The sequence below is a fragment of the Micrasema longulum genome, unplaced genomic scaffold, assembly GCF_059751315.1.
Source record: "Micrasema longulum isolate JH-2025_06_02 unplaced genomic scaffold, ASM5975131v1 h1tg000850l, whole genome shotgun sequence".
Taxonomy (NCBI): Eukaryota; Metazoa; Arthropoda; class Insecta; order Trichoptera; family Brachycentridae; genus Micrasema; species Micrasema longulum.
The window spans coordinates 118,755-133,071 of record NW_028278042.1 but is presented as its reverse complement, the minus strand read 5'-3'; the positions used below and the strand labels follow the sequence as shown (position 1 = coordinate 133,071).

Sequence of the window (14,317 nt, the reverse complement as noted above, 5' to 3'; positions counted from 1 at the left end):
ATGATTTTGTACTCGAATATCTGTAAAAGTCAAACAGAACTCATTTCTAGCGGTGAATACACAATGAGATCCTCAATTGTCTCAGCACGCTCTGTAGTTGAAGTTTCGTTCGTAAATAATTTGAATAGCCGAAACGAACGCGAATACGAATCAATCGTTTGGCTATGTCAGATTTTTGACACACATCTCCGGCATAGAGTTATGAATAGTCCAGAAACCGCATACGCACATCAACCAAAAGGCGACAAAACTACTCATAAATTAGTAGGTTTACGTTTTGACCCATTAGTTTCTTTGTAGACGTCGCTCAGTACGCAACTCCTGATTTGAATTCAACCATGCCGTGTATGTTCTTTTAAAGTGTAAAAATACTGCTAGGATCTTAAAGAAATAGGATGAAATCACATTTCATGTGTAATTAGCAAATGAATGTGTATGTAACAAATGCATTGCGGCCGGATGAATCTCACCCACGTGATAAAGGTTTCACCCTGTTTACTTCACAAAAGTCAACAGATGAAAGCGTTGAGGAAATGTGGATGTTCAAACATGGACAGAATTGTGAATATTACACAGTGAGTAAAGTGGCCACTTAAACCAGCCAATGACAGGTAATAAGCCCTGTAAATGCCTAGACTTCCATATTCCCTTCTCAAAAATGTTTTCCCTCTCTGTTGAAATAAATTTAAATATGAATAACTCCCTAGGAAGGAAATCCAGCGAGTCTGCAAGCATTTGGACACACTGAAACATTGTAGTCTTTTTAATTTTTTTATAATTGTTGAATGCGGCGCCCGATTTCCTAGCGGCACCACCTTTTTTTTAAATCTGCCAGACTCCCAGGCACTTGGAACTCTTGACCCTTTCGGTTTGACAGTCAGGGAATTTTGGGCATCAAGGCACAAACAGTACCTACATGGGTTTTTGCAATATTGGTTTTTGATACCATGTATGCAGAGTACATATTTAGCCAATCTACCGTGACGCGAAGATTCCTGACTGAATAACGAGAAGATAAATATTCCCCGATCAAGTAGAATTGACTTCCTCAGGATGAAGTCGATAAAGATTATAAAAGGAATGATACGAGGATGTAGTCTTGACGACCTCAAACCACGCTGATAGCTAAACTATAAATATGTAGAACTTTGGTTTTCCCATTCAACAATATTGAAATACGATCTTTCGTATACACGATCGTTACCCCGGTTAAATTCGAGCGAAGTAACTCCCTGTTATGTAACCGAGACTCGAAAGTAAGAACAATGGAAGGAAAACCAGCTTGAACAAATATTTGGTCGCAGTGGCGAATTTCAGGCCTGAAAAAGTTTTCAGAGCCTGAAATTATTTCATATTCCGTAATTTTTGAAACGTGTAATTCGGAGTTCGCATGAGAATCATTTTGTTATTAATTCAGCAAAAATCCGCACTGCTTCGTAGGCTTAGGAACTGAAGTAATTTTAATGTATTTTTAAAACATTTTAGGCTAGGGGGTTTCGCAAGGGTTTTTCTCTGTCAGGTCGCTGAAATGTAAAATTTTATGTGTGATATACATAGAACCAAAACTTGAGAAAAGTATTTTGGACTAGCTTCTACCCTAAGGTACCTACCGGGTTCAATTCCTACATTTAATATTGGTTTATAATAATATTAATAATATTTTTGGAGCAATTACATTGTATTAAAAAGTAAGACAATGTAATTGATCCAAAAATATTGAATAATTTATTGCCAAATATAAAAGACTCCAAATGTAAAACAAATTTTAAAATAAAAATAACTGCACATATAAATAGTGTAGCGAGAGATTAAAAAAAAATATATGTTAATCAAAAAACGTAGTACTTTATATAATTAGTACACATATTATTTATATTTTTATGTATTTCATTGCTTTATATTTGTTTAATTAAATATTATACTATATTATTTATGTTTAAGTAACATGTATTTTTGGCACATATATAAATACTTTATATTTGTATAATAACGATTTTTTATTTCTTATATTTGATTAGCTAGGCATTTATAGTTAAGTAGTTTTAGTTTTTCTTTTTTATGTTATTGTTTTATTAGTATAGGACTACTTATGCTCTAAAGATAGAAAATCTCCATCTTCGAACAGGCTGAGTCATGTTAGATGGAGACTATCCTAAACAGAGAACACTCCTTTTTTATTTTACATTAATTGGTTTTATATAGATTCCCTGTTATTAAGTATGTATTAATTTTTTTTGCAATTAATTTATAAATTAATAATGTGATTTTACCTTGCAAATTAAATTTATTTACTAAAGATATCACCACAACATTTGGGAATTACACTGGCTACGTTTCCCTCAGAGGGTGAAATACATAATCTCTTGGCTTATGTATAAGACACAGCATAACTCTTGCATTCCAGGTGATCTAGCTGATCAGCCACATCAGCAGAGATAGTAAAAGTTGTCGTATGCAACCAGCGCACTAAATTCTGTATGGTAACTGCATAGTCTGAGAGTCTAATTGTAAGTGTGATGTTTTGGTGAGACCGTTTTCTAAATCATTTGAATAAGTCCGTAGACTGTTAAGACAAACAAAATTGTGGCTGAGCCAATAATTCGTTTTGTTGTATTTTAGCCAGAAATGTCACATTGAAGTAGATACTGCCTAATTTTAGTTTTGTGAGGTTTCTACGCCTGATAGGACATTATGGGTTTTGTGACACTGTTTGTTCCGCTTATTTTTTCGACGGTTTATGTACTGAATTGAAAAAAGCATTCTATTTTTCACCGTGTAAGTTTTTAAAACTTTGCCTAAACTCGCACAACGCCGCAAACATATCATCATCCATTGCCTTTCATCATCAGCCTTCGCCTCCAGACGAAATTGTGCTTGCAGTCTTCATGAATACCAGTTTGCATGATAGCGTGAGCTGATTGCCGACAAGGAGGAAGACTCACTACCAGGTTAGTCAATGCTGTTGAATTCATCCCCAATAAATTGTTGACTGCAGAGTCCACTAGCTCACATTGTCTGTTTGGAGAAATTAATTTACTGTCCGCTACCGCAAATTTATTTCATAAGCAAAAAGTAAATTCTTTTTAGACGATTCACCAAAGCATGAAGATTATAAATTTTAAGTTTAAATGAAAGTAATATTCACGCCGAATCAGCATCAAGGATGTTGTCACAGATTGGCTTGAGGTCACCACTGGAGTTCGTCAAGGTTGCGTCCTTGCACCGTTCCTTTTTATAATTATTATGGACTGCAATTCCACTAGGTCGAGGAATATCCATCTTCCCCTTCCGAAAACTCTGCGAACTAGAGTATGCCGATGATACGGTTATAATTGACAATTCAATCGGGGGTCTTCGGGTCACTGTAGATAAGCTAAATAGGTACTCCCGCATGCATGGGTTAAAAATCCATATAGCAAAAACCCATGTACTGTGTAACACTTCATGTCCTGATGCCAAAAATCCCCTGACTGATAAACCAAGTCATCAAAAGGGTCGAGTTTCAAATACCTGTGATTATATGTTACGGAAAATAATTGCTTTAAAAAGAACTGGGAGTGTGGCTAGGAAAAGCAGGCGCCACATTCAACAGCATGAAGGTTGTCTGGAAATTTAATATTTAATCAGTAAAAACCAAACGACGCCCAAGGCCTTCACTAAGGCCTAAAATAGGAAAATACTGAAATTTGAGAATAGGTGTCTCAGAAGAATATGTGCAGATGAAGGATAACGTTCATAATCACGGCACAGGAGAACGTACCTGACGAAGGCGTATCCCTTATCCTTGAAGACTCTTATCTCTTGTATGGTGCCGAATGGCTGGAACGTCTTCTGCATCAAGTCCTCGCTAAGGCCGTTGGTGAGACCGCCACAGTACACGGTACAGTTCGTAGGGGATGATTGATTGTAGACTTCGTCGAACGTAAGAGGTTTGGAGTTGGCTAGAAAAAAAAATTATGCACAATTTAGAAATATGGAAATTAAAAAATAAATAAATCATCATCGTCATCGTACCTCTGTCCACAATCGATGTTGCAAAGGGCACTGCATTCGTAAACTGAATGGAGCGAATACCTCAATTTGTTGCAACAGAGAGGCAAAATATATTTGAGAAGGAGTGATTCAATTCAATTCAATTTATTTATTGAAATATAACAGATACATTACAAACATACATTTAATACGTACATATTATAAAAATAAAAAAAATACACGAAAGAGATTCATGTCAAAGTAGTAGGAGAATCCTGCTCGGGAAAACCCCTTCGGATACATGGAACAGATCAACATCCAGAGCGACGTTGTTCTGCATAGCGATAGCCCTTCCAACGGCAGGGTGCTCCTGTATATCGGAATATGAAACAATCTATGCTGACGCTGTCTTAGGTAATTATCAGGAACATACAAACCAATGCTCATCATAATCTCATGATTATCGACAATACCGCGCAACAATCGATAAAAATGTGTAGTCAAATACACATTCCTTCTAGTCTCTAAATTGTTGTAGCCGAGCATACCATGGAGAGACTCGGTTGGATAGGGCCAAGGATAATACCCGCACTCTCTCATGTAGAGATATCTCAGAAACTTCTTTTGGATTTTCTCAATCATAAGAGAGTACTTCAGTTCATGTGGCCCCCAAATCATCGAGCCACTCTCGAGTCTACTTCGCACCAAGGAGTTGTAAAGAGTTCTCAGTGATGGAATTCTAAGTATTAACAGGGCTTACGATCCAACATTAGCAAGTTTAAGAGGCCGCTTTACTCACTGTGAAAAATTCACCATTCTGCCTAATTAAAACGTCGCAAGCTTTAATAAAAAGTTGTTTAGACTAGCCAATCAATGATGTAATTAAATATATTTTCCGGTTTCCGGGAAGTCATGTTTAGCGTGTTTTCATACGCACGGGTTTCTCTTTTTAAATGTCACGACAACTCTCTGAAGAGAGTTAGTGACGTAGCAGGCGGAGTTATTTCAAAATTACAAAACAAGATATTTTTTTAATATTACAGCTTGCCCACCACATACCGCACACCGCATCTGAGGACATAAGTCTCCTCGGCGGTTGTCAAACGAGAAAAGCTGCCCGAAGGAGCTCTCTGTAATCTGGTAGCCTTAGCATCTTTGTGCTGAAAGAAAGTAATCCAGAAGTACATAGTATGTACTTCATTGGATTGAGAAAAGAGGGAAGTGAATTCTTCACTGACTGGGATTAAATTGATTGGACACGATCAATTTCGCGAAATGATTACAAAACTTTTCAAAAACATTGAAATTCTTTTTGGAAGCCACAAGATCTGTATATCCAACAGGACCTATAACAGGGCCACGGATAGTAGCGAGAAGCTCCATTCGGTAATCATAGAGAAGGGGAAAGGGACAAGACCACAGGATGTGTTCAGAAGACAAAAAAAGAGTACATTTTTTTTTTTTGATAAACCAATGTATTAAACCACTTACTAAATTTTTATATCTACTGGTTTCGAGACGTACCAGTCTCTTAGTCAGAATTTGCCAATCATCTCATATATTCAAATCACGATTTTAAATTAGGATGCAGGAGTTGAAATGTTGCATTCAAATAATAAAAAAGTAATTAAATTAAACTTTTTAAAAAACACATTAAAAATAAATTTCACTCGTAAATTAATAACTTAATATTCTTTCAATGGAGCCCACTTTTTTATTTAAAAATGAACTAATCGTTTAACGTTCAACCCCGTAGCACCTCTGCTTCCTCCCCACCACCATCCCCACCACCACATTTTTTTAACATAACACTGAATATTACTAACCTAATTTTAGTGCATGTTCGGACATGGTGGTTTCTGCATCCCTTTTAACTCTGCATGTAATTTATGTATTTTTTCGTAATTACTATGTATACTTACATGGCGACGGTAAAGGTGAAAGTGTATTTTAGTATTTGCATGTTGGTGTAGTGAGTGTCCTGACGAAGAGACGAGTACGTCTCGAAACTGGTAGACATAAAAAGTCGGTAAGTGGTTGAATAATTATATATGCAAACATTAATTAAAATGTTTTACCACAAAGTTGATGGTTTGAACATAAATAATATATAATTTTTTGATTTTGACAGTCGATAAAAAAAAATAATCCCTAAACTTTTTCATTTTGGCTTATTTGTTAATACTGTATTTTTTTCAAAATAGCTGTAATTTTCTTCAAATAAATATATATATGTGTGGCTAGTAAATTTTTCTTCACCAACATTTTTTTATCCAAGGAATATCATAATTATTCAAATATATGTGTTATTTATTTATTTATTTATTAACGGACATTGTCCATGTATACAATTTATAAGGTTTAAATATTACAATAAAAGAATAGTTTAAAACATTTAAAAAAAAAAAGAAAGAAGCATTGACAAACATAAGGGACATCGAGACAAGATCTGGACTATTAATTTAGTGCTCGTTTAAATCGTTGTAAACTTAAACCAAAAAAGTCCAGATCCTGTCTTGAGTTAACAATACGACAAAGGCGAATTTGGAGAATTTAGGCCATAGTTTGTTCTATGCTGATCGATGAACAGTACTTCATTGTTTCTCAATCTACGAGTCGGAATATTGAATTTTACTTGTCCCAGTAATGATGGAACATCGATTATACCATTTAGTATGCCGAACAATTATATGGGGTCAATATTAGTTCTACGTTTTTGTAGACTAGAAATATTTAACATTGACTCTATTTCAGCATAAGAATAATTATCTCTCTCTAGTCCGAGCATCCATGCTATTTTTCGAAGCAAGCGATGTTGGACTGATTCAATGTGATTTATGCGATTGACATAGAATGGAGACCAGACCACTGAGGCATATTCAAGAATAGGGCGAGCAGTTGAGCAATAAAGAGTTTTGATTGTACGGACATTAGTAAAATCAGAGGATATTCTGTTAATGAAGCCAAGTAATTTCAGTGATTTATTTACTGTATTATCTATATGCTCGTTGTTCTAAAAAAATTATATTTATTTTAGATTAAGAAATAAATTAAAACATAATGCATATTGTCTGACAGAAGAACCTCTTTTCGTTTTCATATAACTCAATAAAAAAACATTTTCTTTGAGAAATATAATATTTTCTTACAGAATATTTAATTTCAAAAAGCCTGGAGCATTCCAAACGCTGTACGAAAAAATCGGGACGCGATCTCATAAGTATGAATTCTAAAACAACTTTCTATATCATTATTTCAATCAGAAGCCCTGGTGTTGTACAAGTATTATTGTACAAAAAAAGCAAAGACATTAATGTATCAAATGTATGTACAAGATTATAGACTACCTGTGTGGTGATGGAAGTTTATTTAAAATTGTAAATTCAATATGGGATTGCCCTGAACTATTATCTCTCATCAACTTCAGGGTGCCTGGAAGAATGATTAGACAGGTGCCACCGTTTTGTAGCAACAATTCACGGACAGTGTATACTTGTAATGCCGTATTAAACAGACTTCATGAACTCGGCCATAGTTATTCCTACGTATCTGATACATTTAATGTAGGGTATTGTTCCTATAGAACAAACCATTTGAACTTTTTCGAAGATGGTATATGGTAATTATATAAATATTTATTCATTTATTTTATAATTTATACAGCTTTTTATTCACTTTGCCCAGATGTGTGAAACAGAACTTATGATTTTCCTGGTGTATTACTGTAGAATGTTTTATTATTTAATTATGTTTTTTACATTTATTCTTGAATTATTTAAACGTTCTACTAAATATGCTGTATAATGTTTTTAATATAAATCTTGTATAATTTTTTGTTTTTTTTAATTATAAATCTGGAAATTTATGTTTTTTAAAAAAAAAAATTAAGCCAAATATGTTAGTATTATAAATTTTTGTAAAAGGCAAATTCGTCGTTTATGTTAATAAAATAATAAAAAAAAATAAAAGTATCTGGTAGACAAAATTATTTTGTAAATTCTCCGATCGTCAGACCACACTGCCGCGGAAACGAGTATAGAGAAATTGATGTGTAACGTTTCCATCGTCAGTTTTTAGAGTTTTTTTTTATTTTTGATTTATTTACAATTTTAAAAAACCCCTTAGGGTTACATTAGACATTTAATATTGTCTAGTCATTTTATGTCTCGTCTAGTCTAGTTAGTTCAGTCATCATGTGCTTTTTCAGATTGATTTTTAATTTGTCTCCAGTAAAAGTTTTCAAATAGTAAGGTAGGTCGTTGTAGTGTTTAAGTCCATTATGTAGAATTTTTGACTGTCCTGTGTTTGTCTTTGCTTTTTCAATATGATAGTATTGTTGTTGTCTGGTGTTATATTTGTGTATGTCAGCATTTTTGGCTAATATTATGTCGACGTCTTGTATGTTTCCCAGTGTCATTTTGTGCACAATTTTTAAGGTCTCAATTAAAATTTTTAAGGCAATTAAATCAATTTATCTTTTCCTATTTTGCCTACCTACACTTAAATAAGTGTTGCATTTGATACCATTGACCACAGTTTTCTTATTGAAAGATTAGAAGTAATTTTTGGAATTTCCGGGCTCTCTAAAGCAATGATTCAATCTTATCTTTCGGAGCAAACGCTATTTACACATATTTCATAAAATATATTTTTCACGATCTGGTAACATTACGCGGTGAAAGTGGAGCAAATGGGGGGATTTTTGGACACAGTCGGATGTATTCAAATATGATTCTACGCTCCGTCTGGACCATTCTTAATTCTATGCTTTTATTTATCCTTGTTGAACTTCCAAATGAAAAAAGGATATATTAAAAAAAAATCTTGCTTCTAATAATTATTTAAATAGTTTTTCTGTACTCGGAAGTATAAAAAAATGAAATTTTCATATTAATTCAAAATTGTTTTAAAAAACGTGATATTTTTCTATTCTTGAGGTTTTGCTTTGTAACAATGTTCATTTGTTTAATAGAGGCGAAGGTTTTCACGGACACTTTTTGTCACCATTTTGTCCATGTTTAAGCATCCACATTTCCTCAACTCTTCCATCTGTTGACTTTTTGAAAATACGGGAGCTGAAACCTTTATTACGTGAGTGAGATTCATACGGCTGAACCAAGTCACCTACTAGGCAACGCCTGAAAATAATGTTTTCCCTCTCTGTTGAAATAAAGAAAAAATATGAATAAATCCAGCCAGTCTGCAAGCATTTGGACATACTCAAACATTGTTAAATTAACTACCCGGTAAAAGAAGAAGCATAAAAATTGGAAAATTGTTTTCAAGCGTTACCTAGTAGCTGATTTGGTTCAGCCGGAAGAATCTCACCCACGTGATAAAGGTTTCAGCTCTTTTACTTCACAAAAGTCAACAGACGGAAGAGTTGAAAAAATGTGGATTTTATAACATGAGCAGAATGGTGAATTTATTTATTTGACACTTTATTTACATATACAATAAATATACATATAAGGGCGGGCATATTGCCTTAAGGCAATTTCTTCCTACCTACCCAAACCATTCAGTTTGAGAAAATTATAAATACATGGACATATTGAATCTTACAATTTTATACAAAAATTAAAAGCAAAGATTAACAAAAATAAATATATATACAAAAAAATAAAATAAAAACACTATACTATGAAGAGAGGAGAGGGGATGGGAAGGAAAGAAAAAGGATAAAGGAACAATTTAAATATTTAGTGACATTTCAATCTTGACTTAAATGTAAATACAGAAGGGGCGTCTCTAACATTAGTGGGTAGATTATTCCACAATCGAGCGCCTACTACTGTGAAAGAGGAGGCAAGAAAATTAGAGCGATGACAGGGTATTAAAAGGGTTCTCTCGTTACTAGAACGAAGAAATAGTCCGTGTTGTAAAAGAGGTTGGATAAGCTCTCTCAGATAGACAGGCGAAATGGGACTATTTCAAATATTGTAAAGAAGTGATATAATATTAATGTTTCTTCTATGCCTGATACTGAGCCAGTGTAGTTGCGTGCGATACTCGGTTATGTGGTCAAACACACTGTGAATGTTACACAGTGTGTCAAGTCAGCCAATGACAGGTCATAAGCCCTGTAAATGCCTAGACTTCCATATTCCCTTCTCATTTTTTTTCCTTCTTTGTTGAAATAAATTTAAAGTTAATTTGTTTCAATTTTCTTGTTTCGACAAAAATAATTTTCGGCCACAGTAATTAATGTGTGGTTCAATAATTGCGTCGTAAATAATTTTGCGCGAATCCTTATCAACAAATCTTATAATTCAAAATGTATACAATCCACCCTTAGAAGTAAAACACTGCCTTAAGAATCAACTAATTATTATTTCCATCTCGAGTCAGTAAACCCACGTTAAATCGCCTCAGAAGTTTCCTAGTTCGCCCCGGGGCCGCCAACAAACACATTATTAGGCTGCTTTCTCTAACGATGTGCATGTTATCGGTAAAGATAGACCATTAGATGGAACATAACCACACGAACTGAGAAAAATAAAAATAATAAAAAATGAAATTATTTCAAAATATACGGAAAAAAAATTTGAAAAAAGATGTCTTTATTGAATAAATTTAATCAAAATAGGAAACTTGGTTCGACTTTTCTATATATGGATCCATTGTATGGATCTATTGCATGCTCAGAGTAATAATGCGCCAAGCTATAGAGGAGCCCAAACGTAGGAAAACCATTCTGTAACTATTTTTTATTTATTATTTATTTAACTTTTTGTACATAATATTATTTGTACATTGGCGGGCTTATTGCCAAATGGAAATTTCTTCCAACCAACCAATAAAATAAAAGTTTTATTTTTATAATTCAAGTCACAGAACATATTCAATAGAAAAATAAATAAAAAGCTAAAGATATATAAAATCTGCATCCTCTGAGGCATTTTCTAGATCTTCTCTAGAATATGCCTCCTAGAATAGTGGTCTGGTCTCCATTCTATGTGAATCGCATAAATCGCATTGAATCAGTCCAACATCGCTTGCTTCAAAAAGTAAATTGGATGCTTGGACTAGTCCAAGAGAGGGGTAGTTATTCTTATGCTGATATAGAGTCAATGTCAAATATTTCTAGTCGACAAAAACGTAGAACTAATATTGATTCATATATGTTCGGCATACTAAATGGACAATCCACGTTCCACCATTAATGGGACAAGTAAAATTCCATGTTCCGACTCGTAGGTTGGGAAACAATGAAGTACTATTCATCGATCAGCGTAGAACAAACTATAGCCTCAATTCTCCAATGACCCGTCTTTGTCGTATTGTTAACTCAAGACAAGATGTGTACTGTTTAGGTTAAAGTTTACAGCGATTTCAACGAGCACTAAATGCATAGTCTAGATCTTGTCTTGATGTCCCTTATGTTTGTCAATGCTTTTAACTATTCCTATATTGTAATATTAAAACCCTCGAAATCGTATAAGTAGACAATGTCCGTTATTAATAAATATATTTCAAGTCTAGTATCTCATGTAAATTTGTGTTTACATTACAGTTAAAAGGAGTATTTTGACTACACGGTAAAAACTAAACAATATTGTATCGTTTGATTCAAACATCTTTGTTCCAAACCAGTCCCCACAAATTTAAAATTGTTTCTTTGATCTGAAAAATTCTCCAACTGCCCCGAGGCATTTTGCTTTAATAATATAATACGAAATCTCTAGGCTTTCATTTCCCCTTGTTCGGATCTAGCCGCGGGCAGACAATTTCGCGAATAGTTACCATACCTTGAGATCAAGTTTATGAAAAGCCTTTCGGGATACCTACGTAATTAGTTAGAATTATACAGTGTTTTGATTACACGTGAGATGGAAAATAACCGGAGTTTATCTAATGACGGCAGACAGCTGTAGTATAAATAGATAAATATCTCCATTGGCTAGATACGAGGTCACGGCGGAATTATTGGCAATGAAAGAGTTGACAAAAGGCACAAAGACAGTTCCTTATTTAGCTGACTTTCCAATGAGTTTTGCCAAGAGAAAAACAAGAAGCAGACAAATTAAATAAAAAACAAAGCGGCCTCTTTAAAAAATCTACGCATTCTTTAAAAAATAATTCAACGTAATGGAGCAGGATAAAAAGTAGTAGTGAACAGACTAAAAAAGCTGATGAGAGATAATCGAATATACAGTAGAAAATAATGATTTAGTTGGCTTACCGTCCGATTTAGCTGCTGGTGGTTTTCTCGTGGCCCAGTTAGTTCTAATAGATCTTGATCCCAACCATTGTCCGTTCATGGCAGCTATTGCTGACTCGGCTTCCTGAAATCACAAGAACATCTTAAAACAAATCAATATCAATCGGTGCGCTGATGATCAAGTCCAGTGTTTTGAAAAACAGTTAATAATCGAAAATTCTACAACTGAATCTGCTTCACCAAAGAGCCTGGAGGGTGTGGAAACGCCTGAAACTGAAGCTTCTCCAAGCCACTGCAGGGTGGATCCATGCACCCTTGTTCGAGCGGTGGCGGGATATGTTGAGACCACCATAAGCGCTTCAAATACAAAATCTACAATATAATTTTGTTTTATATGGTAGAATTACAAAAACCAAATTCCAAATATTAATATTAAATGTAATCGTAAATCGTTGGACAGGGGAGATTTTTTTTTTTTTTTTATAGAGTCTTTATTCAATAAAATATACATATTATTACAATATTAATACATTAGATATATTTTGTCCCGATAAACTATTCAATAATAGTTTGTCATCGGGTGCTCAGACATTAGTTTTAATTAATAATCAAATAAGAAGAGTACAGACATAATACCGTATACGTATAAAATAATAAACATAAAAATAGTTTAAAGATATTTTTTTAAAGTAAGAAAATGGAGTAAAATAATACAATTAAAATTAAAGAATAGTAATTTACTTAAATATATTTTAAATATAAGAAAAAAAAATAATAGACACATATATAAATAGTGTGTGCTCATAAATGTAATCAAAACAAGATAAAAAAATAAATTAAACAAAGTAAAGTAAATCGAGAATTTCAATTCATATCTACAGAAAAAAAAAATTAGGAAGAAAATTAAAAGTACATATTAAAATTAAGATCTAAAAAATGTAAATGAAATATGAAAGTAAGAAAGTAATAAAAGAAAAGAAAAGGTTAACCCAAGAAAATAACAAAAATGTATTCAATGAGGGATAAAAAAATAAAAAAATAAAATTTAAAAAAATATATATATAAATGTAAAAAAATAATAATAAATAAAAAATATAAGAAATGTATTCCATAAATATTACATAAATAATAAATCAATAAAGGAACGTTTTATCTACTAACCACTTACGTAATAGAAACTTAATTTTATTGTTACAATGACATGTTTTCATGTCAAGTGGCAACAAATTAAATACTTTTGGAACAATATAATCCAACGTACGTTGTCCATATTTATTTTTAAATTTTGGTACTACTAGGCCATGAACAGATGTCAATCTTGTTAGATAGCTGTGTTCTAATTTATGTTTATATATCGAGCTGAATATCTGTTCGATAATAATTTTGCTCCATAAAATACCCTTAACTGGTAAGAATTCAATAAAATATTGAGGCATTTATATAGATGGAAATTTCAAAGCCCCGCCACACTATGCTCATTGCGCTGCTCATGCTCATGCTCCTCGCGCTGCCGCCCTCTCACCCGATGTTGCCCTCTCCGCCCACACACTGCTCTACTTGCGCAACTAATCGCGACGCTCCGCACTTGTCATTTGTCTTTCTAAACAATGGACGATGAAACTGTGACGGCGTGTGCGCTGTGCATTTTTAGTACAGCTTATTATATCAACGTACATATAATATGGAATAATGGAATATTTTAATGTTTTTTTTTTAATTTTTCATTTCCTTTTTTAATTACTATAAAATTAAAAAGTACCTCGTAATCTTTTACCGAATATTTTTTTTTCTCTTTTTTACATTACACAAAAATATTTTACCCGTCTATTTATTATAGGAGCGAAAATTCATAAACATTTCTTGTATACCCACGAACAGGCCAATGCCTTTGTGGGATTTTTTAGTTTACTATTTTTACTGTTAATATGTATTTAATTAATATGAATTTCATTGCTGTGTAATAATTCTTTTTTTTTTAATACTTTGTTTCACCTCTTATGAATACTGTAAAATAAAACAAAATTAAAAACAAAAAATGTCATAAAAAGAAAAATACATCATTGAAAATGACGCGTGCGTCTTCTGTGAGCGCTCGATGCGTACTGCGACCGCGCGATTGTGTGGCCAGCCACTCGCACTCATATTGCCGGTCCTTTGACTCGCGCTCAAAAAACCGACAAA

General features: G+C 33.3%; 2 protein-coding genes across 6 annotated transcripts in view; one reads left to right on the top strand and one right to left on the bottom strand.

Annotated features, from left to right (window-relative positions):
- Positions 1-14,317, top strand: part of LOC148278627 (translational regulator orb2-like) — a 273,697-nt gene that overhangs the window by 177,304 nt on the left and 82,076 nt on the right. The gene's annotated exons all lie outside the window — the stretch shown is intronic.
- LOC148278628 (cytotoxic granule associated RNA binding protein TIA1) overlaps positions 1-14,317 on the bottom strand; it is a 106,756-nt gene that overhangs the window by 16,140 nt on the left and 76,299 nt on the right. For all 4 annotated transcript variants that reach the window (XM_088231125.1, XM_088231126.1, XM_088231123.1 and 1 more), the window contains exons 5-6: positions 12,158-12,260; positions 3,761-3,941 (exon numbers count right to left, since the gene is read on the bottom strand). In XM_088231125.1, coding sequence (XP_088087251.1) covers positions 3,761-3,941; positions 12,158-12,260 — 284 coding nt within the window. The remainder of the gene's footprint in view (positions 1-3,760; positions 3,942-12,157; positions 12,261-14,317) is intronic.